Consider the following 27526-nt stretch of genomic DNA (forward strand, 5'->3'; position numbering starts at 1 on the left):
CGCGAGAGGTGTGGGCCACATCCTTATCAAGCACAGGAGCACAATGGGGAGCGTATGTGTGACATGCCACACACAAGTAGTCACCATCACTTATCATATCCATCCATCTTCCAAACCGCTTATCCTACTGGGTCGCGGGGGGTCCGGGGAGAACATGCAAACTCCACACACATGTGACCCAGGCGGAGACTTGAACCCGGGTCCCAGAGGTGTGAGGCAACAGTGCTAACCACTGCACCACCATGCCGCCCCCCACTTATCATATATAGTATTATAATAAATGTGGCATCCAACATGCATATACGGTCAGTGTAGGAAAGTCTCCCTTTTCATTTTATTGGTCCATTTTATTATGAAAAGAAACAGGAGTTTTTTTTTTTACATCATGATATTTTAAAACCGCTTGCAAAATGCAAAACCTTGCGCTGTCCTGACACGAGCATCAAAGACAAGCCCAGATGAGTGACCCACAGGCCATGAATGTACCAAAAGCATCTCGGCTTTTGTAAAGACCGGGGGAGGCAAATGGAAGCCAACAAACCACAGATTCATTTACACAGCTCGGAGCTCTCTAAGGCAATACAAGACCGAGGCCTCATTTCACCTTTGTCTTTTTGAATTTCAATTGTGTGTGTAACCTGACCATAAACAGGCAGATGCTTCCCTCCTTACAACACTGCAATTCTGCCATATTTAAAATATTCGTTTTAAATTGCTTAGACAATGTCACCAAACATGTTGCTGTCCACTTATATTACTTGCCAATTTATTATTTACTAATTAATTTACAAGTAAATAAATCTAAGCAATTAGTATCTTAAACAACAACCAGTTGCTTTCATTGTTTAACCAATGCTCTCCTAGTTGCCCTGCCCTGCACTATCCAGGTCTATCTAGAAGCACATGGTAGTAGGGTGAGTAAGGCTTATCGGGACACTACACAGAATCAGACACTCCAGCATAATTCACCTCTCATCTGAAGAGCTCAGGGGCTGCATCCTCTTACAGCCCATTATAATCCGGGGGGGTGGGGGGGAGGACAAACAATCAGATCAGCCAAGGAGAAGGTTGCAAAGTTTGAAGTTAGGCCGGGAATTTCCATTACATTTTAATTTTAAAATTAATTAATATTTTAATGTAGAAAGTGTAGACATGGTTCGTGTGAGGGTAGCAGTGTTTACAACTATGAGCATAGGAAAAGATATGATAGCAACTACTTGGTTAAAAGACAAGTTTGTGTTTCTCTGCACAAGATACCACCTTTGTTTAAGGTGATTTGTTTAAAATCACTTCCTGGGGTTCACTGGAAAACTACAAAGTTTTAAATTATCAAATAGAATGACAAATTCCAGTATTAAACGTCATCTCCGCAGACACGTTACAAGCACAGCCTGCAGTTTACAGCAGGTCTCTATATGGTAAGAACGGCTTGTAAGTGTTGCGAAACATGACTAGGTTAGCATGCTAAGACACTTAGAAAAAGAAAAAACTGGCTTCCTCACTGGCTCTGCTACACTTCCACCAAGAAGGTTCCCTTTGCAGAAAGCAAAAGCAGCCTGCCTGCCAAGGTCAAGAAAAATTTCACTTTCCTTAGACAAAGCAGTTCATACAGAAACATGCAGTCATTTTCTCTTTGTGTCAAAATTAAAAGATATGATTGCGTAGTCTCTTTGAACTTCTACTACACAGGCAAGTGACTGACCAATAGAAATGACTTTTGCAGGATGTAAAAATATACAGAGCATCTGAAGAAAGGATATGTGATAAAAGGTGTCTGGAATCCCTTAACCCATACATTCTAAGTAGAGAGGCACGATATACTGGATAACATGTACTCAATAAAAATCAAGATATCAGCATCGGTCTCATGTATGACGTATCGTAGCCAATATTTAAACTATTTCAATATTCAAAGTTAGCACCACCAGAGCTAGAGACTAGACCAGAGCTAGAGACTGTACTTAAATACTGGCAATGACTACATTGGACTATCAGCCGTTTCCATAGTGGAGGACGAGGGATTTCGTCAGCTTACTCCTCACTTGGAAGAGGTCGCAAAGTTAGTTACTTCATAATAGAATCTGGCTTGTAGATCGAAATTTCATTTTCCACAGGAAAAAAAAAACCATGCAAATGTAAGAATATTCTTACATAAATATTCATATTGGGAATATTATTATAATAATAGCTTAAAACTAAATTGTCGTTTATAGATGTGAATGCTATGTGGCATACAGCAGTTAAGCAAATTCTGAGTGTCACTACAGAAAAATGAGCAGAAGCAGGACTACTATCAAAAGTTTCAACGGCAAATAAAACCGCAACCATATGTAGCATCACAAGTCATCTTCATCAGGGAAAAAAAGAGAAGAGTTCAACAAAATGCAGATATATGTCAGGCAGGGAAACAAGTCAGAGAACCAACATTTATAATTCTTTCAGCCAAGATGGAAAGAGACATTCCTAGTCTACTGCTACTAGGTTTTATATCAGCAAGGCACAGGGAAAACCATCTGCTCCTTAAGTTGACCTGAACTGCTTGTCATTGGAATGTGGGAGGGTGCCATATAACAGAGGGGAGGGCATACAGGCTGAGCACATGGAGAGCTCTGCTGGATGCAAGTCTGGATCCCTGCCCTGCCTGATAAAGTGATAGCCTGTCTTAAAGGGTCAATGGTATGCTATCTTTGCATTCACTCCTGCATACTTCTGGGTTCTATCTCAAAGTTACGCTCATTTTACTGTCATATGGATGGTGAATGAAAAATTAGACTTAGATGCTGCATGTTCGAGCTAGGCACTGCTGAAAACTCATACAGTACCACAGAAACGGAAAAATTAATCAGAACAGCAGTCTGCCAACAAACTCGACACGGACCCTTTCTGCAAATTTGAAACTTTGAAGAAAACAATTGGTTAATTCACTTTTCAAAGCAACACGAGTAAACTACATCATGCTGTCTATGGATGATGCATTTAAAAGTCGTTGCTCACCTTGTCCGAACTCACACTGAGCTTCTTCTCCAGGGGGACCGCTCCATTCTCCTCGGGGACCGGCGTCGACTCCCTCGGGGTGCTGCTCTGGGCATCAGTCCCGTCATCGGAGCCGTTACCCGGCAGCGGAATTCCTTCGGTCGCGTACTCTATGAGGCACTTCAGGTCGTGCTTTGTCAGCAGCTCATCGGTATCCTTGTCCACCACGACGAGCTCCAGCTTATCCGTTACAGCCCGTATCCGGGACACGACTTGCTGGTGGCTCTCGTTCTCTACGTTCCCACCACCCACGAACACAAGTCTGTCCCCAGCACGTAAACCCGAGGCTTCCGCTGGAGAGTCTGGTTCAACCAGGCGAATGAACTGGCCGGACTTTGATTTTTCTCCGTGGAGATGAAAGCCGTAGCCATTGCCCCCCTTCTCTAAAATACACAGTCTGGGACGCAGCGCGCTAGACATACTTACTTTTGGTGAAGTGTCCCCAAGCGGTAGAAACTACTCCGGAGGGATGCGAAAGGACCAAAAGAGATGTTTCAAGTCCAACTGAGAAAGAAAAAAAGACTAACAAAAATAACCCTTATTCGTAAATCAACTATCTGTTGCACACTAAACCGAAACTGACTTCCAAGCAGCACAGCAGTCTGTCGCAATCTCATTAAATAAAGGCCACGGACGCGCAGCAAACACCCAGCCGTCCCAACCCACCAAACGCGAGACTGCCCGCTCCGGTTAGTTTATAAAACACAGTGACGTCATCGGGGTTGACAGGTGACGCGCCAATCAGCGGTCCGCATGAGAAGGACGCCGTTCCACGCTTTAGGTTACTTACGTGAGCCCCGGTCACCGAAGTGTATTCTACGACACCTCTCGTTTTGAAAGGTGTATCGGTTTCATTGGAAGGGATTAGTTTTACTTTAAGAAGTATGAAACGTTCAATGTATTTCACCTGACAAAAACACAAGCATATAACTTACTAAATAATCGTAAGGCTGAAATGGAGAAACATCAGAATTGATGAAATAACCAATAAATGAAAGTGTGTGTGAGATTCACATTTGTTTTTTTCCCTTGCATATTTTTGGAAGTGGTTACCCCAGTAGGCGATTCAGCAGCAGAAATATATGTGTTCATTAAATATTGTGTTTTCTATGGTGGCTTTCCCTGGGTAATAAAAAACAGTAACGACAGTGCACGTAAAAAGTCATCTAAAGTTCAAAAGGTCACAGAAAACAAAAATAGCACAAATAGTAATGGCCAATATTTTAATAGCACAAAATACATGAAAATTACTTGGTGTTCATGCCACCGCTTAAAGGTTCCCACTGTGCAGTAGTGCATTGGGAGCAGTGGGAGGTACATACAGGTCACTCTCTATAGGTCAATGACATTCAAATACCTGAGAACCACCAGCATAAACTCACAGGTAAAAGAGTACATAACAAGGCAGATACTTATATCAGTCTCAATGAAAAACAGACGTTAACAAAATATAAATCTGTTTCTCATAGAGCTTTGTAAACATTTCTTGTCATCATCATATGTAATTGGAAACCTGGGCTCCAGTGAACTGAACAGGGATGAACTATTGCAGGAACAGGATTAATACATAATTAAAATGAAAACAAGGGCACACCTACACTAACACTGTCAAAAGGTTTAACGGAACATAATTTCAAAGGTGAATCAGTTTCAATCATATACATAAATGTATGGTATATGACGTAAATTTTAAACATGCAACTGATTTATAATAATGGGTTTGGAATGCTATGTTACGAAGAAAATAAAATCTTGAGGGGAAAAAATGTTCTAACTGAAATACGCATGTTTCAAACTAGAATTTTACAGGTACTTTAGAGGTGGAGCAAATATTAGCCAGACATAAAACTTAATATTTTTACTTATGTTTCTGATCATAATGTCTTTGGCACCATCAGCGTACCAGGTCCTGTCATACTGGCACACTGGATGTGACTCCATAATTTCCATTGTTACGCACAGAATGCGTTAAAATCAGCGCAACATGAATGTAGCTTCTCACCACAAACAACTACAATACGAATCTACAACTGTAAAACAAAAGAAAACCGTTATCAACAAAGACAAGCCACTTTCATTTAATCTCCATCTCACAAGTTCAGCCAAAAGAACTGTGTGCATTACGAAAATCAGCAGTAGAGTTTTAACTGACAAACACGTATGGTGAAAATAAGAACACGTTATGGGTCACTGGTTTTGTATAAATCTCTAATGTGTGGCAACTCAAGAGAGGTGGGTGTTTATCAAATTCAGGTAAGAGTGCATTCTTGAAGAAAAAGACGACAAACTTTTTCCTCCAAATACAACAAATTACAAAACCTATTAATAATACTTTCTGGCTGGTGACCACATCCATCTTACTTGGCAAATTAAGCCCAAGATTTATTCAGACAAATTCTTAGTGAACCGGGTAGCAGTACAGCATGCTCCCCATGTCTGCATTACGGGGGTGTCAGGCAGGCAGGGGATCATGCACTGCAATCTCTCACATCCATAATGCGTCAGAGCAGACTAGGGAGCGAGCAGGTGACACCCCCTCCCCTGCTTGAGCCGCACCGGCAAAGCTGCCCCCCAACCCGATCTGAACGTCCATCCTTATGGTGGCACAGGCCTTTCCCGGCGGTCCTCCAGTGCCCCGCGGGCCCACTCCAGCGAGCCCGTCCCGGAGCGGCTCTACATGAAGCCGCAGCATCCCGACTTCTGCTTCTGAGATTCAATGTAGTCGTGAATCTGGAACTTGGGCTCGTTGGGCTGCTGGCTCACCCTCTGCTTCAGCTCCCTGGGCAACAGGAAGGAGGAGCAATAACGGAGGGAAATGGGGAAAGAAGGAGTTTAGCGGAAGCAGGGCAAAGGAGGCGAAAGGGGTAGGAAAAAGCAAAGAAACAGTGGCAGTAATGGCCCCGGTAGGTATCGCAGTTACCTCCACAGACAGGGTTGCAATCCCACCTCTGCCCTGTGTGTGTGGAGTTTGTGGGTTTGCATGTGTCCCACGGTCCAAAGACAAGCAGTCATGATAACTGGCTTCTTTAAATTTCCCATTAAAAAACCCACCTTTAAAAACAACAGCAATCTTAATTCCACATTAACCAATAATTAACCTAGTAACCTGGTATAGGATCCATAAAGAATGGAGCATTTTCCATGTCACACAATGTAAATAATATTGTATTTATTTGTACATAAACATGTTTTCAAAATGATATTAAAATAAATATTTAACGATAAGGTATGTATATAATGATGATCAAATGACAAGTCAGATTGTAAGACCAGTGTTTTTGTTCCTCTGAATAGAAGTTGGCGTGGAACTAAAGAAAGAAGAACTTAGATGTATTAATTTCACATTCTGTTTTTCAGTACATTTCATTTGTCTGTGTGCTGTGTAATGTTTAAAATTTGTTTGCATTACATTTATTTGTTTGCGCTATGTGTACTGTCGTTACACCGGTCTGTTGATCGGACTGTTGGACTGACTTGTATCGGGATAGGAGATTTTGGTCATATCGCACAGCTCTACCTGCAATATGTTATTTCCCCCTGAGATCGATAAAGTTCAAGTTCAAATTAATATGTACCTTTACTGAATAATAATTTACAAACACCATTTCCAAAAAAGTTGGGATATTTTGTAAAATGCAATAAAAACAAAACTGTGATATTTTAATTTGTGCGAACCTTTAACTGACAAAAGCACAAACAAAAGATTTTCAAAAGTTGTACTGACCAACTTAATTGTTTTTCGTAAACATAGAAATATATGGCTGCAACACACTCAACAAAAGTTGGGACAGGATTAAAATAAGACCGACGTGCACAGAATATCCGGTAATACCGGTTTGGAAGACTCCACATTAAGCAGGCTGAAGCATCATGATTGGGTGTAAAAGTAGCATCCATCAAAGGCTCAGGCTCTGCAAGCAAGGGTGGGTCATGGCTCCCTTTGTGCCAAAATTCGAGTGAAAATTGTTAGTCAGATCAAAAGGAAAAGGAACATTCCTCAACACAAGATTGTAGACGATTTCTGTCTTGCAACATCTACAGCACATAATATTGTGAAAAGATTTAGAGAATGCAGAGACATTTCAGTGCGTAAAGGGCAAGGTCGGTTGAATGTGTGTGATCTTCGAGCCCTCAGGCTTGTGAGTACTTCAGAAAACGACTGTCACATAATGCAGTCCGTAAATGTAAAGCCATACATTAACTCTAAACAGAAACGCCGGCGAGTTCTCTGGGCCTAAGCTCATCTCAGATGGACTGAAAGACTGTGCAACCATTTGCTGTGGTCAGATGAGGCCACATTTCAACTTGTTTTTTGGTAAAAACTGGCATCAAGTTCTCTATGCCAAAGATGAAACCGACCATCCAGATTGCTGTCAGCGAAAGGTGCAAAATCCAGCATCTGTGATGGTCTGGGAGTGCAGCAGTGCCAACGGCATGAGTGAGCTACATGCATGTGAAGATACCTTTAACTCCAAGCCATACATTAAGACTTTAGAGAGAGGTACGTTGCCATCAAGGCAACAACTCTTCCCGGGACGTCCATGCTTATTTCAGCAAGCCAATGCCAGACCACATTCCGCACAGGCTACAACAGCGTCTTTTTGTAGACACAGAGTGTGTGTGTGCTTGACTTGTCTGCTGTCAGTCCAGAACTATCTCCTACTGAAAATGTATGGCACATCATGAAGAGGAGAATCAGACAACAGCAATCATGGACTGTTGAGCAGTGAAATCATGCAAGAATGGACAAAATTTCCAAAAGCAAAATTACTACAATTAGCATCCTCATTTCCAAAACGATTAAAAAGTGTTATTAAAGGAAAGATGATGTAATACAATGCTAAATATGCATCTGTCCCAACTATTGTTCAGTGTGTTGCAGCCATCAAATTCTACCTTTGCATATATTTACAAAATACAATTAAGTTGGTGAGTACAACTGTCGAAAATCATTCTTTGTAAAAGTTCACGTGAATTGATGAATCACAGATTTGTTTTTAATTACATTTTAGAAAATCTCTCAACTTTTCTGGAAATGGGGTTTGTACATCAATAAATAATAAGGGAAAATTGAATAAACGATGCCATCAAAATATTTCTATTTTGTTCTAAGAGTGTCATTGTTTAAAACGTGGGTAGAATCAAGAGCTACAGAACTTACTTGGCCACTGCTAGGAATGCCAGTTCCACATTGATTCCAGTCTTGGCACTTGTCTCCATAAAGGGAACTCCATATTCCTGAATCACAACCAAGAATCTGAGATTAACACCCGAGAACACCAAGCACCCATAGTTACTGTAAGCACATCCAAGCAGATTTTCATAAGGCCTGCCCTGTAATTCGATCACCTTTTATCAATCTGCACATCTTTAGCTAAGCAAAACGGAAAGAATTCCCCTTACCCTGGCCAGCTTTTGTCCTTCCTCCTGCTTGATGACCCTTTCGTGGACCATATCAGACTGTACAAAAAGTACAAAATGCGTCATCAAAAAAGGGCATTTGGCACCTACTTAATTGTATTTGACTATTCAAATAATTAAAACTAAGAATTATGTAAATTCTAAATTTTTTATTAAAGTTGTTTAAAATGGATCTCCCACTGTGATCAATTTGCACTGCGAGAATGTCACCTTGAACCACATGCTCAAAAGAACAAGGAGATTAAAAAATGTCACCACTAGATGGTGTAAGTGCTTTTCCCGCAAATGCATCATGAACAAGTCGTTCAACATGTTTATTTTTCATGTGATGAACTACACTGTGTATGCAACATGTATTCAAAATGTTTCTGCACAATAATAATAGTAATATCGCATTTGCACTACAGCAGAAAACCCTGGTTATGTATTGGCCTGGAAGTTAAATATGTATATCAGAAACAGGAACCAGTCAATAAACAATGTTTTTTTTTTTCTCTGTGGTATTACGTTTGGAAATACTGAGCAAATAAGCATGATCTTTCACAATCAACAACATAGTAGGGGTGGAGTACTTGTGTCTAAAATTATGTGGTCAACAATATTCTGGCTGAAAGAAACCAGCATTTTATTTCCTCCTGGTGGGTGGATATGGTATTATAGCAGGAAGTCGTCCTTACCTTGTTGCCCAGCAACATGATGACCACATCCTTCTGTGCGTATTCATGAATTTCTGTTAGCCAAGCCTACATAGAGATGTAAACATGATTACGTAGGACAACCAAAGAAGAAAAGAGCTCTGAGGTCACAACTGATGTCAGTAAAGAAATATAAATGTATGTATATCGGAAGAAATGTAACGAGTGAAGTGTATCTATTTTGGTAATCCAAGACCTGGTGGGGGAAGCACTTACCCTAATGTTGTCAAAGGAAGACTTGCTGGTGATATCATACAAAAGAAGCAGAGCTAGAAGAATGATAGAGACAAGTGACTGGCATTATTAGAGCATAAATGGCACATAAATCAGATTAAACAAGGCCCTCTGACTCAGACAGACGAATCAAAAAAGAGGCACGTGATTCAGCATGTCTGCTTATTCAACACTTGGCCTCTTAGTTTCTCTTCAGGCTGATGCATGCAGTAGAAAGGCAGAGGAAAGGGGGAGGGACTTACCTTGGGCATCTCTGTAGTAGGCGTGGGTAACGCTGCGGAACCTCTCCTGTCCTGCCGTGTCCCATATCTGAGGGCCAAGCATAAACTCAGCATCAGATCTAATCAAGCCACCATACAGATAGTGTACATGTGAACGTCCTGCAACATATACTCAATTATTATTTTTTTTTTTAACTCACCTGCAATTTTACCTTCAAATTATCCACCGTAACCACTTTGTTCTGGGGAAATGGGAACATCAGTAACAAAAGAGGTGAAATAATGCCATGTTACATGAAATGCCCTGTAAAGTACAATGAGAATAACTCACTACTGACTTTAGGTTTAGTGGATTCATCGTGCGTATTCCATGTGTATAACAAACTGGTGGCCAATCCATTTCATACACTTCTAATATGACATTTTGCACTTGGTCATTCACATCTTCTCACCATGACCTTCAGATTATCACACAACTGAGAAAAATATTTCATATACAGCCCTCCAGTTAACTTCCTTTTAGAAACTCATAGCAACATCCTGTGGTGCAAGACCAGCTCTTAAAACAGAGAGCGAAAGACTCATCTGCAGTAATAATGGTTCACATTGAGCTTGACATGCTTTCCCATATCAAAACAAATTATAAACAAAATACTATCAGAAATCAACACAGCAAAGCAATTCCATTTATTAAAATATACAATTTTAACTTAATAACAGAGATAGCAACATATTCATTTGCAATATCATCTTTATAAGAATACTTATTGCCATGTGACCAAGGCTAGTGGAAATTTTTCTTGGCACAGTTTGCTACAGTTACGGACATTACAACAGACAATTAACAATTACAGACAGAAGGACACAATGGCAAGGAGTCTAATAAACACAGCGCTATGTGCACAGTTAAGTAGTGCTACTCTTTAATTTAACACAGGTATAATACAGCACTAGATAATTCTCATACTGTCCATTTATGCCTTCATTCATTCATTCATTCATTACCTACTGATGTACACGGAACCATCAGAGAAATTATATTCAGTTAAACACACTCAAAAATACCCCATTTCACACTTGCTTTTCACACTTCGCTTTTGTTTTTCTTTTTTGGCTTAACTACTTCATCAAACACAGCTTTATATTCTTCTAATTTTTTCCGGCAAAACAATGGGAAAACAGACTGGAGAATAAGCCGGAGAGGGCTGTGGTGCGAAGGCCGGCAGTGTACCCGAAGGCTTGGTTTCTGCGCGTGCCACCGGACCATCTGTGTTTAAATGCCAGCATCACACAGGAATATGTCTGCAATACCAGAAAAGCAAAAGCAGCCTGTATAGTAACAATTACAGCTAAACCAAATCTAAAACCTGTATAGCTAATGTCCTTTTAGAAAAGGAAAGATATACACGGTAAATAATGACAGCCGTAACATCACAACAGCAATAATTCCATTCACACAATTCGCTCTGATAACACAGTTTTTTTTTAGCTATAATGCATACTCCCCAAATGAGAAAACACTGCTTGGAGAAAATAAGGTTCTGATATTATGAGAATTTTACAGTGCCTCCAGAGGTCATGAGCAGTCTGTAATGGGCACAACCTTTTCAGTTTTTCAGAAGCTATTTCCAACCCGGTTTCACTTATCTATGCAGGGACTCCCTTCCCTGAACCACGGTGACCACAGGTGTTTTGAAGAAACACCTCAAACGGTAGAGATGATCTGCACTTTCGACCTTCACCCAGACACAGACAAGAGGGGAAGTGAATTTTGTGACTATGATACCCAGGACAACAGCTGTGTATTACACATAAGCCATTGTCCCAGGCACCAAAACATTTTCTCCCTTTATATTATCCCTGCACTCCGTACCATGACTTCCGATAGGAGACGTGAATACCAAAACTGAGATACCTAGGCAACAGTGTTAACTGCAAATGAAATACAGACACGGAACAATTTTTTTTTTTTTTCAATCTGCCCAATTCAGAACACACTGCAAACAGTTCATAATCTCTCTCAATTCTACAATCATTTCAAATCTGTTTTTTTGCATGCATTTAATAGTATTTTTCAAATAACCTGCAGGAACCTTAAACTCCACATTTCCCTAGTGATTTATGTCAGGTGCATCTCTGGAAACACTGCTGAGACCATCAGAGTTGCCACAGCAACAGGGCACAATGTCTTTTACCAGCACTGCAACGAGGCTTTCCTGTCGAAAGTGAACAAGGGCGTAAGAATCCGAGCAAAAGCAAAGCAGAGGGCATCACTGCGAGAAATATTTACTTTAATGAGCTCATAGTTTGACATGATATTGCCCAAAACCAAAGCAATCAGGAATTATTAAATACCACAATGAATGAAACATTGTACTTCAAAAAGCACAGTACAAATGGTTTTTGAATTATTACCATTTAGTTGTTTAGGTTGTAATATACAAAATACGTGTACATATATATCCCCTGGAATTGTACACAATATCATACTCTAAGCTTACGCTCAAAGTATTTTAAACTAGAATGTAATGCAAATATAGCTTATATTATTATCAGACTGCATGACGACACCTAAAATTCAGATCATTCATTTCTTACTATAAATGGGAGACAGAGGGGGTATTTCACTGCCACTGCCGTACGAATTCATATTGGGTCTTCCTAGTCATGCTAAGAGGTGATGTGGTGTCACCACCGACAATGTGGGAGACCAGGATTTGAATCAAAAAGGCTACAGTCATGATCCGAGCACCAGCACAAGGGATTTTATAGAAATATCCATTATTTTAAAACTATTCAGTACACATGTACATAAAATTAATTTGCAAAGATATATACCCACATACACACACACACCATATAATTACTGAAGAAATAAAGCCAAATGTTCCCACGAGACTTCGAGAAAGGAAGTATTAAGTGTTCAGAGAAACCTGTAGGTGGGATGTTATTTTTGTACAATGCGAATGTATTGCGACTTGAATGTTGACGCCTCAGTGAACAAAATAAAATGATGCCAAGTTATAGTTTATTGATGGGTAGAAGATAATTTGTTTTATTTAAATTAAATGTCTGGAGTCAACTAAAACACAAAAGGGACTCAAGTTTCATTTCAGAAGCTATTTTGAAATAGTATAACACAGGTACCCATCAACTTACATCCTATCGAATAACATCCAATGCCATTTACATCCGAGGATTCATAGTAAATAATACACACTGCTCGAGAGACGTCTGAAAGCGGACAGGCTAGGACATTAGCAGGTGTATCACATTTTATTATAAAGCGCTGTGATTTTATATTTACTGTATTTGCTGTAGGATGCTGTGCGTGTATTGCAGTACTGTAGTTTCGCCTCTCCCCATTAACTACCGATATATGTACAAATTGACTTGGGTCTGGAGGTCCAGGACCAGAATTTGGAAGGAAATTCACAGATGTCTGCAGTGTCTTGTACAGGTCGTTTTGGTGATTTCTGGGTAAGGAAACTAAGAACATCTATCACCTAAAGACCCACAAAGTATTATGTGCCTTAGACCCTTTCCTTGCTCAGCCCTGTGACGCTGCACACACAAAGATCTCCATCCACTGCATGACAGGCGACAAGGAGGGTAGATAGTGGCATGATGGTGTAAAAACTGAGGACACAGTGTACTGTTCCCTAAGGCAGACTCCTTCCAGCTAACTGCGACTCACACAGTTTGTCTGCACATGAGATCCAGCACAAGCTGGAAGGCTTACTCTCCATCACCGGGGGAAACAAAATGGAGGTTTATGTAGTGATTGTCCAACGTGGCTCTGCCGGCAGGCAGAGCAGAGTACCTCTGTCTGTAGACTTGCCTTTAAAATCCAACTCCTAGCACAATGCAAACTCAAATCGTGGTGATAGTCGCAGCACTCTGGATGAGCACTTTTCCTTAAGAGCTCCTATGTTGTGCTTTGCTATTTAAATAAAGCAGCCACACCCAAAAGCCCACAACAAACACCAGCAACAAGATTAACAGGCTGCAGTCATCCAACATGTGTAGCATATCCTTTTAGAGGACACCGCTATGAAATTTCTGCTCGCAACAACATTTGCATACGGGCGAATATAAAATAAAAAGTTCTACACTTTTATCTTTCAAATTTTATATTTCATAAGTAACATTATTAGCAGTAAATATTCCCCACTGGTGTTATTTCTTTGAATTTTTAGAATAATTAAGGAACAAAAATGACAACTTCCTCCCTAAATGTTTATTTATTTGCTTGTTTGTGTGTTTATTTACTCACTCTTCTATAATCTAAAGCCTTGGATTTTACATGAGGAAATTACACCAGTTAGTTTGTACGATGCCATTCATCCATCCATTTTCCAAACCGCTTATCCTACTGGGTCCGGAGCCTATCCCGGAAGCAATGGGCACGAGGCAGGGAACAACCCAGGATGGGGGGGCCAGCCCATTGCAGGGCACACTCATGCACCATTCACTCTCACACGCACACTTACGGGCAATTTAGCAAGTCCAATTAGCCTCCGTATGTTTTTGGACTGTGGGGGGAAACCGGAGTACCCGGAGGAAACCCCACGACGACATGGGGAGAGCATGCGGAGACTCGAACCTGGGTCCCAGAGGTGTGAGGCAACAGTGCTAACCACTGCACCCTACCACCCCCTTGTACGATGCCAGTTCAACATAAATTAATGTAAATGTTCTCACTCTGAAAGCTGATCAACAACAAAAAGCGAATCAATCTCTGAAACAGAACAGACTGGAGTATTGCCTCTGTTAATCTGCATTGTTCAGGTATCCTACACTGTATGGAAATTAGATTTTTATAGGTTTCCTATGAATGACACAGGGTGGTCCAAGAGTCAAATGACCCATATTTAATCCTTTAAAAAACATTTTTCTTTCTACACCACTTGATGTGTAGAATAACAAATGAAAGCCTATAAATTTTGACGTGATAAAATGGCAAACAGGACAACCTGTACGTGGCGTTGCCAGATACAGACGAAAGTGTGAAAGGAAGTCCGGTTATATTACTGTTCACGTGTTTTATTTATGAAGAGAAACGGCTGTGTGAATGTACTGTAGGTCCATGGACCGTGAATATGCTCAGCGGCATTCATGTCAAAATCTCACCCTATAGTCAATTCCCACGGTGGCAATAAAATTGCCGGCAAGAAAGGTACCATCTTTAAACTGGACCAGGAAGCATGTCTTCCCCACAGCGGAGTCTCCCAGCAGCATAACCTGTAGAAGTTTCAGCACAGTCGAGTTAGGACAGGAACTGCTGGCCATTTTTCAACTTCAGCCCTGAAGAAGTCAACAGCGCAGAAGCCATTTAAAAGGAAAAGGTTTATCTCCGAGGTATACAAATGACCGAAAAAATTACCAACCTTGGCTAAGCAGAGCCCTATCTCATAGTAACATCTAACCAACCATAATAAACTTCCTCGATGTGCCTTAATATCAAAACAGTCACCTTAATTACTCAAACTCCCTTCTGATCTTACAAAAGGGTTTTCATTAGATGAATTATCATATCACGCTTCTTTGGATAACATTCAGCCTAATAAAAACCGATTCAAATACATGTAACTGCCAGTGGGCACGCTGATATATTAACTAACAGCATATTACAACTGGCTTTGCTGATGCGTTTTCCCCATAGTAACATTGATATATTTCCTAAGGTGGACTGAGACGTCCTGCTGTGAAACATTTGCCTTGGGGGCATGCCGTCCTTCGGCAAATATTTTCCAGCCACTTAGGGGGAGATCTGAGCAAACAATTAGCACGAATTTTTCACACAGCAAAATATAAAATTTTAAGAGGGACACGCTTGAAAATGATCCCTACAAGCGGCGGACGCAGATGAAACTTCTCATCATCCGTTATGGTGAAAATGAACAATTTTAACTTTACGGTTCTCCAAAAATCGCACACTACCACATGGTTTTTTTTTTCCTGCTTTCACTTTATATTCATCTACCCGTCTCTCTTCCGCTCGTTTGCTCAATCTATTATATACGTTAGTCGACTATTTAAATGTAAAGAGATTTCCACCTGTTGTAAAGATAAACTGCTACAATATGCACACGCCTTTCACAACTTTGACCACCGGTAACACTACACAAATCAATCAGGATAATCACCTGTTAAAGACAGCAGTATAAACAACACGGATTTTATCAACATCAATACATACCTTGAATGCAATATCGAAATATTCATTAGTCGAAGGGCACCTTTCCAGAATCGGGTTTTTCCCGTTTTTAGTATCCTTTCTCAAAACGGATACCCTTTTCGTAGACATCACGGCGAGCTGCAAGATGTCTTGCGTGAACGATTGCTGCAATCTGATAAATTCGGCACCAGGAAATGTGAAATCGTAGGCGACTCGGCACCTCCTGGCTTTAGCTACGATCAGAAACGCATTTTAAATCGATAAAGCCACTAGGTAGCGACCATGCAGGAAGTTAAGCAGAAGCGAACCCGTGCTGAAGCGCCTGGTCGCGATCGACGAGCTCCGGGGGAAGCTGGTCGTTGCGAAACGTCATCTTCTTTATGTGACTTATATCCTACATTTCTGTTTTGCCAAACATTTTGTTATGTGCTCGTATACTCCTCTGCATGGAGAGATTTATTAAAGAGTGGTTCAAGATCGTGGGAAACGACGTGACCGCAAAGATATCGAGTCATCGGCAGGACCGAGGGGGCATTAAAGATAAAAAGCTGCTTGCAAGAAATAACCTAAGGGCACTAGATCCTGTCATAGCAACATTTGCTCTGCCGGGTGGCCGAGGACACATCAAATACGGAAGGTGGCGTGCGATGAGCAAAACGATGGCAATGTATCAACATGCAAATTGCTCAACATGCAGTTGTCTGTTTTGACTTTGTCTTGCATATAATCACGATTGTCATCGCACTGTTGTTGCCTTTCACCTTGTTCACAATACAGAAACTAACAAAACCCTTCCGTAAACATATAATGGTCAAATGTCTGGACATTCCTGTGTTAAATGCACATGTCTCTGTTTCAGCTGCTATTCACCGTATAGTAAAAGGCCTTCAGGCAATAAAAAAATAGACATCGAATATTGCAAGAAACGAGAAATGTTTTTGTTTTGGACTCTTCAGGAAAGCCCCCGTTTGCTTCCATGACACCTTGTACAAAAAGTATGGAATCACCCCTCTCATGAGATGTTCATTCAAATGTTTAAGTGTGTAGAAAAAAAAACAAACGCATACATGCCACAAAACTATTTTCACTCAACAATCCAAACTTCTGGCTGTATGAAACACTTTTTTTAAAAAAACAAAGAAAGATAACTATAGTCAATGACAGCTGTTTTAAAGATCAAACAGAGGAAAAAAATATGGAATCACACAAATCTGAGGAAAATTGTATGGAATCACCAAATAAAACCACTTCTACTACTTTGTTGCACCACCTCTGGCTTTTATAACAGCTTTAATTCTCAGAGGCATGGATTTAACTAATGACAAACAGTATACTTCATCAATCTGTCTCCAGCTTTGTCTTATTGCAGTTGCCAGGTCAGCTTTGCAGGTTGGAGCCTTGTCGTGGACCATTTTCTTTAATTTCCACCACAGATTTTCAATCGGATTAAGGTCCGGACTATTTGCAGGCCATGCCATTGACATTATATGTCTTTCCTGTAGGAATGTTTTCACAGATTTTGCCCTATGGCACGATGCATTATCATCCTGAAAAATTATGCTACCATCACCAAACATTCTTTCAATTGATGGAATAAGAAAAGTGTCCAAAATCTCAACATAAACTTGTGCATTTATAGAAGATGTAATGACTGTCATGTCTCCCATACCTTTACCTGACATACAACCCCATATCATTAATGATTGTGGAAATTTGCATGTTTTCTTCAGGCAGTTGTCTTTATAAATTTCATTGGAACGGCACCAAACAAAAGTTCCAGCATCGTCACCCTGCCCAATGCAGATTCGTGATTAATCACTGAATATAACATCCGCAGTCCAGGATTGTCTTTCTTTAGCCCACTGAAACCTTGTTTTTTTTCTGTTTAGATGTTAATGATGGTTTTCGTTTAGCTTTTCTGTATGAAAATCCCATTTCTTTTAGGCGATTTCTTACTGTCCAGTCACAGGCATGGACCCCACTTTCTGCCCAAATGTTCTTCATTTGTTTTGTTGTGCATTTTCTGTTTTCAAGGCATATTGCCTTAAGTTTTCTGTCTTGGCGCTTTGATGTCTTTCTTGGTCTACCAGCATGCTTCCCTTTCACAACCTTTCCATTTGATTTGTACTTGGTCCAGATTTTAGACGCAGCTGACTGGGAACAACCAACATCTTTTGCAACATTCCGTGAAGATTTACCTTCTTCAGGAAGTTTGATAATCCTCTCCTTTGTTTCAACTGACATCTCTCGTGTTGGAGCCATGAGTTATGTCAATTATCTTGGTTCGACACGTCACTGATGTGTGCAAGCACTCTTTTTTAACTGCAGACTAATTAGCAGTTGTAATCATATACAGGTGTTTGTTTTAGAAATGCAAAGTGCATGGTGATTCCATATAATTTTCCACAGATTTGTGTGATTCCATATAATTTTCCTCAGTTTGATCTTTAAAACAGCTGTCATTGACTATAGTTATCTTTCTTTGTTTTTTTTTTTAAGTGTTTTATACAGCCAGAAGTTTGGATTGTTGAGTGAAAATAGTTTTGTGGCATGTATGTAATTGTTTTTTTTTCTACACAATTAAACATTTGAATGAACATCTTCTGAGAGGGGTGATTCCATACTTTTTGCCAGGGGTTGTAGACTCAGCATTCTTTCAACCAGCTTGCAGATGTAGCCACCTAGAATAATTCTGCAAAAGTCCTGAAGGAGTTTCCACAAGTTCTGGACTGGACACAAGTTGGCCACCTTGCTCTTACTCTTCGATCCAACACAGCCCAAATCAGCACTAAAGGGTTTAGGTGGGGGGGGGGGGGTTGTGGGGGCCAGGTCATCTGTCACAGCACTCCATCTCTATCTTTGTTCACAAGATAATATTTACTAATATAACTTCGAGGTGTGCTTAGGGTCATTATCTTCTTGAAAAGGAATTTATTTTCAGTAAGTGTACCCAGACTTACCACAGCTTTAAGTTTTTCTTCTGCTAGTTTACTGTACGATATATAATGGTACCTGCTTGATTGCTGTTGCTTTTCTTCTTTAACTAGGATTAATTACCAGCACCAGAACTGCAAAAACTGACTTGTGAATATAGTACATTCTGTACACCATATTAGCACTTTGTAAAAGTATTACTTGGCTTTTCATGTGGAAGACCTGAAGATAGATTGTCTTTGCCTCCCCCTAGTGGTCAGTACGACATCTCTGTCAAACCAAATAGTCTATGGCAACGATTCTCAACTCGTGGGTTCCAACCCAATTCTGAAAGGCCGAGTTGGAAATGAAAGCATTTTAAAACCAGCCAGCTCCTATGCTGATCCACGATCAGATTCCCCAGCCCCAGTCCCAGAATTAACCTATATAAATGGGTCTTGGGTCTGCAGCTGTTTATCGCAAAACTAGTGAACCCTCAACCAATCCAAGAAGCCAAAACGCAGACGTTTAATTTAAAATTCACTGGCACATTCAATCAGTTTTGTGCAACAGGCATTAATTGGCTTAAATTGCAGAGTGCTCTGTGCACTGCATTCTAGTGTTTATTTAGACCCATATATTTGATATAGGGTTGTGTATGAGCTGGCATGGTAAAAATTGGTTTGTGGTGCAAAAAAGGTTGAGAACCACTGGTCTATGGCAAGGTTGGGGAACCAGAACCATGGAGAGTTGGTGTGAGTGCGGAGTTTTAGGATGGACCTCTTAATCAGGCAGTTACAGTGGGTCCCCAGGACGGAGTTGAAAGGCCATCCCAAAAACCCGGCAACACATGGAGAATATGCAGACTCCACGCAGAGAGAGAGAGACACACACACACACACACAGAGGAGGGTTACATACTGAGCCAATGGGTTATCCAGTCTAGCCTGTGGTCACAGACAGGTTTATTATAGAGTATGCATTTATAAATATAACACTAGGTGGCTTGAGAAATAGGGTAGGTCTTGCTGGTCCTTAAGAGTAGAGATGCTTCTTGTTACACTGAAACCAGAAATCACTAAAACAGTTTAATTTTTGCACATAAAATGGCTCTGGTAACCAGGCCCGAAATTGTATACTTGTTTGCTATGACAAGATATAGCATGAAACGTAAGCAGTATGGTTGAATCCTCAGTATGAATGAGACAGTACTGTGCAATGGGTGCTACGCTATCCCACAAGGCCACTGGGCCTGCAGCCAGAGAAGAACAGCACTTGCTGAGAGATTTTTGTCAAGAAGGCAGAGAAAGTGCCATCTCTGTGCAAATTTAAGTAGAAGACAATGCCTGGTTGCATTCATTATTCTTTTCATTGGTAATTTTTAAGTTTTTACAAGCTACATCTTTGGAATATATCTGGGGCAGGTAATATGCAGACAGTGACCTCAGTATGTCCGAATGCATGCACATTGTTCTTATGCATACATACAGTATGTACTACATTAAGTAATAGGCTTCTAACAAAATTCAGTACCTAGTGTGTAAGAATGCGATTTCAGACACACCCTGAGAAAAGCCCCAGGGACTATGGCCTGGAACACAGCAAAATAATAATTCAGATGCAGGTATCGTCCTCCTCTATCTTTAATCTACTTCTGCGTAATTAGACAAGGTTTCTGATTATGCTCTATCACCCGAGCACAAAGAACGGTTTCCTATAGGCAAATATGGAAAAAAAATCAATTAATGCCATGCTGTCAATCAGCCAGTCGGTTCCCTATGCCAGTGTTTCCCAGCGCAGTCCTGGGGGACCCCAAGATGTTTTCTCCCCCTCCCAGCTCCCTGCCAGAGAGTCCAAACAAGGATTGTTTGGTCCACGAGTACTGGGCTGGGAAACACTGTCCTGTTCCACACAATGGAATAAACAAATTTGTTTATTCTTCCACAATCGTGTCAGATAACCCAAACCTTTCTGACAGGGCTCTCGGCAGGACCGGTGCTCTACAGCACCGGTTTCTGAAGAACCTGAGCTCACACTGTCACCAAGGACATGCCACTACGGGGTGTGGGCAGAATGACTTACTGTGAAACCTATGCCAACCGTTGCAGAGAAGGATCCGGGGATGAACTTGCCCTGGTCAAACTGCACTAGGAGTGACGTCTTTCCCACCCCGCTGTCTCCCACCAGGATCGTCTGCAGTCAAGGAGAGAGATTCATCCAGTGAATATGCAGTTTATCCATGCAGAGGGTACGTGCAGCTGCAAGTAAAATGTAAGTGAGAACAAATGGATTATTTCCCTAGTGACACCCAACGAAGATTTACAACAAGGGTGTGGTTTTGGGTATGGATTGTAGGGACATGTGCCCACCAAAAAGGGAGGAGTACCATGTGTGTTTATGGGGGTGGACGGTTTGGGCCGGACTTGGCCCCAACCCATGTCGAAACCACACCTACGCCCTTGACTTACGATGCCTAACATCAGCATGATAAATACATACATCAACATTTCACATTCTTGGTCTAGCTATACAGAATATATTTATGAATAATAAGAATAATGTTTTACGACTTTGCACAATTCTTGTGTTAATCTTCCTGTGAATGAAAATGCAGCATCTGTGTGTCGTGTGGAATAATTCAGTTTTTTGAAAGACTTCTTTTAAGCATGACACATAAAATCAGCTTGACTGCGAGATTCTATTGAAAAGCGGCGGACATGTTGCATCTCTTAGGTATAGGCTTCACTTAAAAGATTCTAACACTTCCACCATGATGTTGAACCAGGAGCTTGTACCACAAAGCAGGATTTCTTGCTTAACCAGATAACTTGTTGGATTTACGGTACCAGAGTTTAAATGGACTTTGTCTTTATTTACTTACATTTAGCCCAGACTACCTTAAACAAAATCCAACAAAATATCTGGCAGAGCAAGAAATCCAGCCTTGTGATACAGGCCCCGGCATTTAGACTCTGACATGATTATTTTACAGGAATTTGGGATTGTTGAAAAACGGCTCTGTAACTTTTTTTTGCATGAACTCACCACGTTACTGACACTGAAACAGGCAAGACATGTAATCAGTGAGGGGGAAGAGAGCGTACTGTTGTTGCTGTGGCAACGCAGCTATTTGTGCAGCACAAGTCCCACCCCCTTCCTAGTAGATTCAATTAAGTGGAGTCGCCAGTTTCTTTTTTTTTTGGAATTTCACATTTAGTGTGCCTACTAAACACCAGCGTGTGTTAGTAGGCCCTATAAAGAGCGGAAGTTGACTGTCTCCCTGATGAGTCATTCCACAGTAAGAAGTAAGACTCCGTGAATAGCGACGCATCCGGCCCATACGTTCCATTCACAACTGAATGATTATTATTATTCTGTCACTGCTACAAAAGAGAAACGAAGAATGAATTATCGGGGTGTGATAGTGTGAGCAGCTTGGATAAAATGGGATGCGATTTTCTCAAGCCCATATATATATATATATTTTTATCAGCACTGATAGGAGACTTAAAATCACATTCAACTATTTTTTTCCACAAGGATTTACAGATATGCATGCAGGTAAAGGGAGGCAAGGTTTGACAAAATACCGGGTTTGAGGTGTTCAATTACGCATTACTTATAGGAAGTGTAAGGAGCCTGACAGAAATATGAAAAGGTGACGAGAAGAACGTATCAGTGTCAAAATAAAATGTGTAGATATGCTGAATTCCATATTTCTCAAACTTAATTTGCATATGCCTTTTAATAAAATCCACCTAAGCAGTCCTCCACCCATTCTTCTTTCTCTGTGACTGCCTACCCAGTTTGACCCACAGCGATCTGGAGCCCATCCCAGGAAGCAGAGGGAGTAAGGCAGAATGCAGGCTGGCACCCATACAAATTTATGCAGGCCCTTCTACAGCTCTGTCCGGTATGAGTGTTCAGACAATGGGTGGGTATATCTAACAGCGATTATGAAATATTATACACTAGATATCCCCAATAGTTATGTCTGAGATGTGTGAACTTCATTTATCACCTTCTGTTCTGTAAACTTCCAGTCCAATACAAATGCATTAGCAGGCCTTTGTGAGCTGCAAAACTGCTGCACATTACACAGCTAACAAAAACACCTTATTAAAAATGTTAATTCTAAACTCCTCTAAAGTGACATATTTCTCTATTCCCGAGCAAACAGACCAGAGAGCAAACGGACATATTTCATCATTTTCCCTGATGCCAGAACTCATAATACGGTTGAAGTGAAAATACCATTTGCTTTAATAAGCCATCAATGTGCTAGAAGAGCCTGTGTTTGCTGGATTTAATAAAGGTCAGTTTGAGTTTTATAACCTCTTTCCTTTACAGTACATCGTCTTTTTTTTTGCACGGATTATTAACACTGGCATAGAGCAGATTGTGTGGGCCAATGACGTCAGAGCTATTGCGGCCGGCCAGGGACTTTATGAGTGTGTCACTGCTGCACTGCCTGGGGAGGGGACGATGACATCAGCGCGACTCTGTCAGGATGCATACGACCCACAGAGCCTGCAGTCAGCCGCGGGTGATGTTGGGACGAAGGGGTGGTGGGAAAAAATCCCCTCAGCTGTTCTGTCTACACTGTTTCTCAGTAGCTCTCTCGCAGTTATTCGCGGGGATATACCAGCATTTCCAGGCCTGTTACATCTGTTTAGATCAAAGGAAATATACAATGACATGGAAGTATATATATATAATTAAGGACTCTCTCAGGAATCTCAGCCTTTGTTTCGTGTCAAAATGGAAACAATTCAGAATAATGTCGTCAATGCTGAAACAAATGAAGCTGAATGATCATTCAGAGATAGCTATTCACTATTTAATTAAAGCCCCACCACAGTAACTGGGATAAGTGGATGGGTATATATTTACTATTTAAATACATTGTGATATCCTTATCTTGTTAAATATTTATAAATCATTTCTTTATGAATGCATCCACGCCAGATCTTATTAATACATCTAAATGGATATCAAGATATCTTGATGCTATTTTCAGAGAAAGATGCTTAAGTTATTTATAGATTTTAAAATTTATTATTTTTAAATAAATTATTTAAGTAGAAGACACCTCAATGGGTCTCCGTTTCTCATCATTTATAAACATCTCCTTAAGGACAGGTAACAATTCCATTTTCATCTAGTTAGAAAAATGAGACCTTTGTGAGATCCATTGTGACAATTTCACCCACAGATGGATTCTCCCTGGAGCATTTCCGTCTAATACCTTAATCACCACACCACCTGCTGTCTTGATCAGTATACTATATATCAAGTATTATCACATAATGAATTCTAAGAATCTTTAATTCAAATTTACCCATTGTCAAAAAAGGAGTAGCAATTTGTACCTTTGCTTGTCACTGGGGCTGTAACCTCAAGGGTCTGCCAGTTGTACCCTGGCTATAGGTAAATGTACCTTTTACTCTAATTTAAGGTACAGAAATGAACTCTGAAGAATATCCCCAAGGTACAAACAATATTAATGTTCGATCAATGATACAAAAATGTTCCAAGTAGTCCAATACTGTATCTTATACAGTGCAATTACCTACAGCTAAGGTACAGTTGGCAAATCCTCAAAGGTACAGCCCCAGTTACAAGCCAAAGCACAAATTTGAAATATTTTTTTCTGACATTGGATATATATATCTTATCTAAACATCGAATAGATATGGTTTGGGGATACTTTTTAGTAACACAATGAGAAAAACAAAGTTAAGGTATGTAAGGCATCTTGAAAGAGAATAATAAAAACAAATAACATTTAGGCTTGACATGTCCATAATGCTGTCCGTTGTACCCTGAGTCTACGCTGGAGAGATCATATTTCTCAGCTGGCCTGGGAACGCCTTTGTATCCTGCTGGAGGAGGTGGCTCGGGAGAGGGGGGGGCTGGGCATCTCTGCTCAGACAGCTGCCCCAGCGACCTGGACCCAGATAAGCAGTGGAGAATGGCTGGATGGGTGTTATAATACTGTAACACTCATAAAGGTGACAGTGAAGATGTTGTCCATACTGATCTTTGCAGGGTCTATCTCAGAAGCAACAGGTACATGGCAGGGAATAACCCAGAACAGGGCACCAACCCATCTCGGGGCACACACACCAGTGGGCAACTGGGCAACTAGTTCCCCTTCACCTGTTTTGGGAAACCTGAGAACCCGAAAGAAACTCCTCGACAACATGGGGAGAGCATGGAAACACGACACACAGGGCCAAGGCAGACACTCGAACCGTGGTTCCAAAGGTGTGAGGCATCAGTGCTGTCCACTGCACCACTGTACACTGTTAAGATGTCGTAATTGTTAAGATGTCGTAACTTTTTGTACTTGCGTAATATAAAAAGACAGATTAGCCTTGATTGAGCAAAAGTGTCGAACCTTATTTTAAGTTACAGTAAGTAGTGTTGGACTGGCCCTCAAAGGACAGACAATATTACTCCAATAGAGTATTTAGTATTGATAGTTATACTGCTAAACTGACAAAGCACCAAGTATTAAATAGTGTACCAGCAGTAGTACCAATGCATCTGAATCATGACATTGCCCATATTTCTCTCTTCTCGAAGAAGACTCCATGTTAGCTACGATGCAAGTAGCAATAACTTTGCCATTCAGGTTATGAAACGTCTGCTGGCCAATATAGATCTTAATAAATAAAAAAAACCAAGTTTTAAAAAGTGGGCATCATAAATATGATGTATCATCAGATACCAATTCCATTCGGGAAGAAGTTTAGCAAAGGATCTTCCTGGCGGTGCCACTGAATCCGCTTTTCATTCAAGCAAAAAAAATAAGTCCACTGTTACTTATGGACAGTGCGAAGTGCCTGTGCCATCCAAACAAAGGTTTTCACCATTATCTAACTATCTATCCCTCTAGTCATCTTTCCAAAACCACGGGGGTGTGCAGCCTATCCCGGAGGCTAAGGGCGCAAGGCAGGGAACAACCCATTATTTGAGCAACAAAATTATAATAAAGAAAACAGAAAACAAAAGAAAAGAAGGAAATGGGAAGAACTAGCGGGAGCGGACTGATGGAAATCACTGCCTAAGAAAGAGGTGGGGTATTTACAACACAAATACTCTGTAAGTCCATCCGCCGTCACACTCTATGGTTATAACTTTCAATAACAGGAACGTGATTCAGTGCAGTTAACAACAAAAATGCTTCGCATATTAACACATCGAAATGCCACCTCATTTACTTGTGCTTAATTTATTTGGTTAGAATGCATATCCACAGTCAATTTATCAACGTTTACTCATCAACGTTTAATTAACCGCACAATGCAATAACGCTAAATGGACTTTCACGACAGTAAGGTATAGGCCAGAACTCTGTAAGTGTCCATATGTCAGAGAGATGAAGAACGGTTTTCAAGTTTCATGCATCAGCTCCATTGTGCGTTTTAACTCGGGAAACCTACGGCATAGAATTAGTAGCGCTGATTTATGGCTAAGGCTTAATTACCTTGTGCATTAAGTTTTCATCGTAGGGAAGAGCTGCCGGTGAACTGTAGTACCCTTCCTCAGCGTCCGTGTCCATGGCAGGGGAGCCACAAGCGCTTTCTGCGCCGAGTGTCTCACTTTGATACCGGGAATCGGGCTCCATCGCGTCGCTCTGTTCGCTCCGCTTTTGTGGCTGTCGAGATCCAGCCCTTAAGAGCGCAGGAGCCGGCGTTGCGCGCACCCTCCCCCTCTTTTTCTCCCCCTGCTTCTCTCTTTCTCACGCTTTCGTTTGCGGCTTCTGACAGCGATGCGTAAAAAAAGAAAAACCTAACTGCAGAAGCTTATTATCTCAAGAGAACCTGATGATCGTTTAAAAATCCATTTGGAGGTGGACTAGCTAAACCGAGCAAATGCTACCGCGACAATATTACTTCCAGAAATGGTTTTCAGTACTCCGGAGAGCTCCTTATTGCAAAAACAAAAACAAAAAATAAGAAATAAACCAAAAAGCCAAATCACTTCTCAGTCTCACAATATAAATACAAGGCGTCACATACACGGGTCTAGTAAAAATTTAGCCTATGATTATACAATTAACAGTTTAATAATAAAAAATGGACTTCAGGGTAGGATAATAAAGTAATTCCTTATATTGGTTATGCTATGTATCTGTATACCCTGGCAGTTTCGTATTTCTGTACATGTAGCCTACGCTAATATTGCTCACACAGTTAAAAACAAAAGAGATCCGAAACAAAAGAGGCGCAGATTCATTAATGAAACCTTTGGTCTTGGGCTGGTGGCCATGTCATCCTAGCTGACCGCCGATTGAGGCGACGCCCCGGCGTCTGAACTGTCACCGAGTTACGTCTCTAGCTTTCCTTATTGGACAATTTGCGTTGATTCTTTTTGCGCATTAAAACCAAATATTTATCGCGAAGGATATACAAATGACATTTTTCTATCGCTTAATCGTTATGTAAATAAACGGTATCGTTTGATCTTGACGTGAACATGGGTGGAAGGATCTGAATACAATAGTACACTACAAGACGAAAGCGGACGTTACTGCTTTTTTATTTTGGGGGGGGGGGGGGGGGCGGTAATGAAATAAGTAGTGTGGTCACGGGAGGTTATGAATCGAACCTAAGTCGTGCCGGTTCATGTATCAGGACGGACGGGGTTTCAGTAATTTCACAGAAAATGGAATTTGTTAGATAGATGCTACGTCAGGATTTAGCGTCTCAGCCCCGCGACCGCCCTCTGCTGTCGGGTGGCAACATTGACGCACCAGCTCGCACCCGCCTTCACGGAGCTCCTGGCCATGTTTGCAGATAAAACACCAACAAGTTTTC

General features: G+C 40.9%; 2 protein-coding genes across 4 annotated transcripts in view; both read right to left on the bottom strand.

The window, feature by feature from the left end:
* LOC125741838 (Na(+)/H(+) exchange regulatory cofactor NHE-RF1-like) overlaps window positions 1-3703 on the bottom strand; it is a 29133-nt gene extending 25430 nt beyond the window's left edge. For both annotated transcript variants that reach the window (XM_049013256.1, XM_049013255.1), the window contains exon 1: window positions 2995-3703. In XM_049013256.1, coding sequence (XP_048869213.1) covers window positions 2995-3453 — 459 coding nt within the window. In that variant the 5' untranslated portion in view covers window positions 3454-3703. The remainder of the gene's footprint in view (window positions 1-2994) is intronic.
* A 536-nt stretch (window positions 3704-4239) lies between these two features.
* LOC125742167 (ras-related protein Rab-37-like) lies at window positions 4240-27218 on the bottom strand. 2 transcript variants are annotated; one of them, XM_049013892.1, is made up of 9 exons: window positions 26194-27218; window positions 20781-20891; window positions 9805-9846; window positions 9626-9692; window positions 9366-9418; window positions 9132-9197; window positions 8437-8493; window positions 8195-8271; window positions 4240-5812 (listed from the first exon to the last, which is right to left on the bottom strand). In XM_049013892.1, the coding sequence occupies exons 1-9, from the start codon at window positions 26332-26334 to the stop codon at window positions 5707-5709; spliced, it is 720 nt and encodes a 239-aa protein (XP_048869849.1). In that variant the 5' UTR covers window positions 26335-27218; the 3' UTR covers window positions 4240-5706. The 2 variants fall into 2 exon arrangements, with proteins under 2 accessions (XP_048869849.1, XP_048869851.1); XM_049013894.1 differs by lacking the exons at window positions 20781-20891; window positions 26194-27218 and adding exons at window positions 14738-14848; window positions 15807-16304.
* Between the last annotated feature and the right edge of the window lie 308 nt (window positions 27219-27526).

Source organism: Brienomyrus brachyistius, chromosome 5 (genome assembly GCF_023856365.1).
Source record: "Brienomyrus brachyistius isolate T26 chromosome 5, BBRACH_0.4, whole genome shotgun sequence".
Classification (NCBI taxonomy): domain Eukaryota; kingdom Metazoa; phylum Chordata; class Actinopteri; order Osteoglossiformes; family Mormyridae; genus Brienomyrus; species Brienomyrus brachyistius.

What these genes read in the sequence shown, in the direction of transcription:
- LOC125742167 (XM_049013892.1), bottom strand. Translation starts at nt 26,334, where the DNA reads ATGGAGCCCGATTCCCGGTATCAAAGTGAGACACTCGGCGCAGAAAGC. An exon ending in CGGTTGGCATAGGTTTCACA is followed by an intron (nt 9,847 to 20,780) that starts GTAAGTCATTCT and finishes CCATTTCCCCAG; the next exon opens with AACAAAGTGGTTACGGTGGA. An exon ending in CTACTACAGAGATGCCCAAG is followed by an intron (nt 9,419 to 9,625) that starts GTAAGTCCCTCC and finishes TCATTCTTCTAG; the next exon opens with CTCTGCTTCTTTTGTATGAT.